The following is a 3,825-nucleotide window of genomic DNA, read 5'->3' as shown; positions in this document are numbered from 1 at the left end:
CCTATATATTTCTATGCAAAACTTTGGTCGGCCATTTTGGCCCCGCCCTGCCCCCGGGGTCATGATTTGAACAAATTTGAGTCTACACTACCTGAGCATGCTTCCATACCAATATGATGAATTATGGCTTTGTCATTCTTGAGAAGAAGATTTTTAAAGAATTTTCCTATATATTTCTATGTAAAATTTTGGTCGGCCATTTTGGTCCCGCCCTACCCCCGGGGGTCATGATTTGAACAAACTTGAATCTACACTACCTGAGGATGTTTCCCCATAAGTTTCATCTTTCCTGGCACACTGGTTCTTGAGAAGAAGATTTTAAAAATATGCCACCTAATTTTCATTAATTCCCAATTATCTCCTCTTGAATGAGGGTGTGGCCCTTCATTTGAACAAACTTAAATCCCCTTCACCCAAGGATACTTTGTGGCAAGTTTGTTTGAAATTGGCCCAGCGGTTCTTGAGAAGAAGTCGAAAATGTGAAAAGTTTACAGACAGACGGACAGACGGACAGACAGACGGACGCTGGACAAAATGTGATCAGAAAAGCTCACTTGAGCTTTCAGCTCAGGTGAGCTAAAAACGAAAAAATGTTGATTTTTCACCAAATTGAATTCTAAAGCTATTTACAACTAAATAATTGTATTTTAACAATTTATATATGTTTTATCTATTTGTGTAAAGCATAAGAAAAGATATGAAATACATTTAATCGTATTTAAGACTATTTCAAAATATAGTTATTCTTGAAAGTTCGATTTCACTAGAAAATATCGTCTACCCCCCTTTTTTGAGAGCTGAAATTAATGATCATTTACTATAAAGAGCTGGAATTCAAATCATGATTGATCAATTACCATAGAACTGTTCTTTGTACTAAACCAAGATTTATTGGCCAGATTGCCATTAAAATTGAATTTAAAAGGTGCAAAATGTAGGCGGGAATCAAGAGTTAGAGTACGTGGTTCTTTGGTTGAAATTGGTTCAGTGGTTGCAGAGAAGAAGCTGAAAATGTTCAAATGTTAACGCAATACAACGGATGAAAGCGGATAGCAATACGTCACCTGAGTTGATGCAGTTGCATAGCTCTCATCAATATCTATCAGCAAAATAATTTTGATGAAAATATCTTGGAGAGTTTCTTTGGAACTTAGCTTGAACATCAAGCTCACATGAGCTTTAAGCTCAGGTGAGCTAAAAAAGGTAAAAAAATAAAAAATATATATCTTCTTTTATATATTTCGTATTTTTAGAATTCAATGATATTATGACCATTTGAACAAAAATAAAGTATAAATATTTATATTTTAATCCATATTCCAGAGTGCTCATAGCATTCCAAATTGACTTAACTTCAAAACAAGCTTCATTTGCAGACAGAGGTGGTAATTCATCTCAATGTGACAGATAAAGATAATGCTTTGGATTTTCTTCAAAAGGAAAGCTAATTAATCCCAAGGGACTCATAGCATTCATTTACAGTTATCTCTCTTTGCCAATGCATTCTTATATACAGTTAAGGAATCTACCCCATCACCCCAGCTCCAAAATAGGGGACAGTAAGAAACAAACTTAGCATCAAAATATGTCTTTCTGTCTTTTGAACCAAATTTGATCTTAATTGGTCAACAATAAAAAAAGTTATTATGAAAAAACAGAAAAATTGTGGACGGAAGAATGACATGACAGACAGACGGACAGACAGAGTGATTACTGTAGGGCACCCACAAATCCCTGCAGGGCCCTAACAATTGAAATATAAAAGCCCTAGCACAAAGTATTCAAAAGTAATGACCAAGGTTAATGTTTTACAAGGTATGTCAAATTCCAAGGTCAAGATCAAGCTTAAGATATCCAAAGAAAGTTCTTGTCCCAAGGAATACACCTGTGAAATATGAAAGCCATAGTGCTTATTACTGTTCAAAAGTTATATATAAGGTTCAAGTTTTTTTTTCATAATCTGGTCATTTTCTAAGGTCAAATATATTTATACTCATGCAAAGGTCTCGAACACTTAATGAAAGTATGAAATCCCTAGCATCAACTGTTCAAAAGCTATGACCAAGGATAAAAATTGATAATTTTATTTGCAAAAATGGGTACCTAAAACTCCAAGGTCCAGAGGTTAAATTTAATTGGTATCCAGAAGGTTTGTTATAAGGAATATAATGTTAAAAAGTGATATTCATACTCGTTCATTTCAAAAAAAAAAAAAAAAGATACATAAATTCACAGATTTAGGGAGTTTAAGACAAAACTCCTGAGATGTTGTGTTTTTTAGTTAGTTTTTGTAAATAAATTAAAATTCACATATGTTGCATTTGCGGATTATTTTCACCAATAAGTAAAAGGATATGTTTAATAATAAATATGGAAACTATAGCAAAAAATTATTTGAGTAACCGGGTACTCGCACAGAAGATTAAGCGAGTAATCAGTTACTAAAAATCATCCGATTTGCCAACACTAAAAAAAAGCAACGTATCATGATCATGACTTATTCTTCAATAGATGTGTACATCAAAGTCATTTCTTTGCAAAATGAAATGTTGGTAAAAATGATGGTGGATTATTAACCGCAATATTAATTGCTTAAACATATCAATACAAAGAATAAATAATACACCTAGAGCACAGATCATCCATGACATGAAGATTTTGTTTGAAGGTAGGGCTAGCAGTTTTTACACCGATTCCTTCCGTAATCGGGAAGGGGACGGTCTCTTGCAGTTTTGTCCTTACATAACAGTTTGATAAACACACATAAACACAGCCTAACAGGTTGGGATCACATGATCACATTGGGTCACGTGATTGGTTGATCTTTGAAGCCACTATTTTTCCATAACCTCCCCTTCCTTCATCATAATCTGTTCTGTACTCATCTCGGACCTGAAATTTAGAAAAAAAAATTAAGGTATAATAAATATAAAAACAGTTTACTTCCAAGAAAAATACTACATTCAGTTACTAGCCTTTTTGTAACTGGCATAATTTTACTATAAGAATGATTTATTTTTTATTCAAATTTGGACAAGTTCTGTCACTTGATTTATAACACTTTAATACCAGAACAATTCATCCATTTGAGACAGATTTATCAAAATTAGTTTTTCATTTGTGGAAATTTTCACACCTCCAACATATCGATACATAAAAATTTAATGGCCTGCCGCTGATAGAAATAGAAATGGCTTTGTTTATTTTGTATGTAACAAACCCAATCATGGGTTCCGATACATTTAAAATGTTTACCTGTCCCCCACTTTTGCCCCTCCCGTACTGCCGCCCCTCCTTAAAACCGTGGTCCCAGTCAGTACGAATGATCCGGTCGTCCAGCCTCGTTCCGTTGATGTACCTCATTGCATTCTCTGCATCCTCTCGTGTGTAGTATCTGGGTAGTTCAGGAAAAACTAACTGCCACAATTAGTCATTAATATACCTGGTAATTATTTCAACAATTAAAAGTATTAATCTTTTTCCAATTATGTTCCATTGGTTGTATCCCTTTAGAATTAAATTAAACTGTTTCTACATCCAAATTCATTGTACACAATATAAATAAGCAACATAATTTAATTTGTTTTAATTAACTTCATGATTTGACTTTGAAAAAAGAACCTCAATTTACAGATAAAAAAAGTTTTTTTTTTTTATATCTTTTTTATCACCACATATATTCAATTTTCTCTGCCCATTTTCAAATAAAGATCTTATAATTGAATTTCTTCAATTATAACAGTTACAGATGTAATGGAATTTTTAAAGTTTTAATTTTTTTTTTTTTTTTGAAAATTTAAAGACATAAAAGTAAATTGTGAATGT

General features: G+C 32.8%; 1 protein-coding gene across 1 annotated transcript; it reads right to left on the bottom strand.

Moving 5' to 3' along the window:
* Positions 1 to 2,275: 2,275 nt before the first annotated feature.
* LOC134230179 (nuclear cap-binding protein subunit 2-like) lies at positions 2,276 to 3,426 on the bottom strand (the record flags this gene model as incomplete). The annotated part of the gene is made up of 2 exons (XM_062711953.1): positions 2,276 to 2,892; positions 3,256 to 3,426. Coding segments are annotated over 2 exons (267 nt in total), but the record flags the coding sequence as incomplete, so codon positions are not given.
* Positions 3,427 to 3,825: the final 399 nt, after the last annotated feature.

Source organism: Saccostrea cucullata, unplaced genomic scaffold (genome assembly GCF_032062105.1).
Source record: "Saccostrea cucullata isolate Sc308-1 unplaced genomic scaffold, CSIRO_AGI_Scuc_v1 ctg5152, whole genome shotgun sequence".
In the NCBI taxonomy this organism is placed as follows: Eukaryota; Metazoa; Mollusca; class Bivalvia; order Ostreida; family Ostreidae; genus Saccostrea; species Saccostrea cuccullata.
The sequence above is the reverse complement of the archived record's forward strand: the minus strand, read 5'-3'. Positions and strand labels throughout refer to the sequence as shown.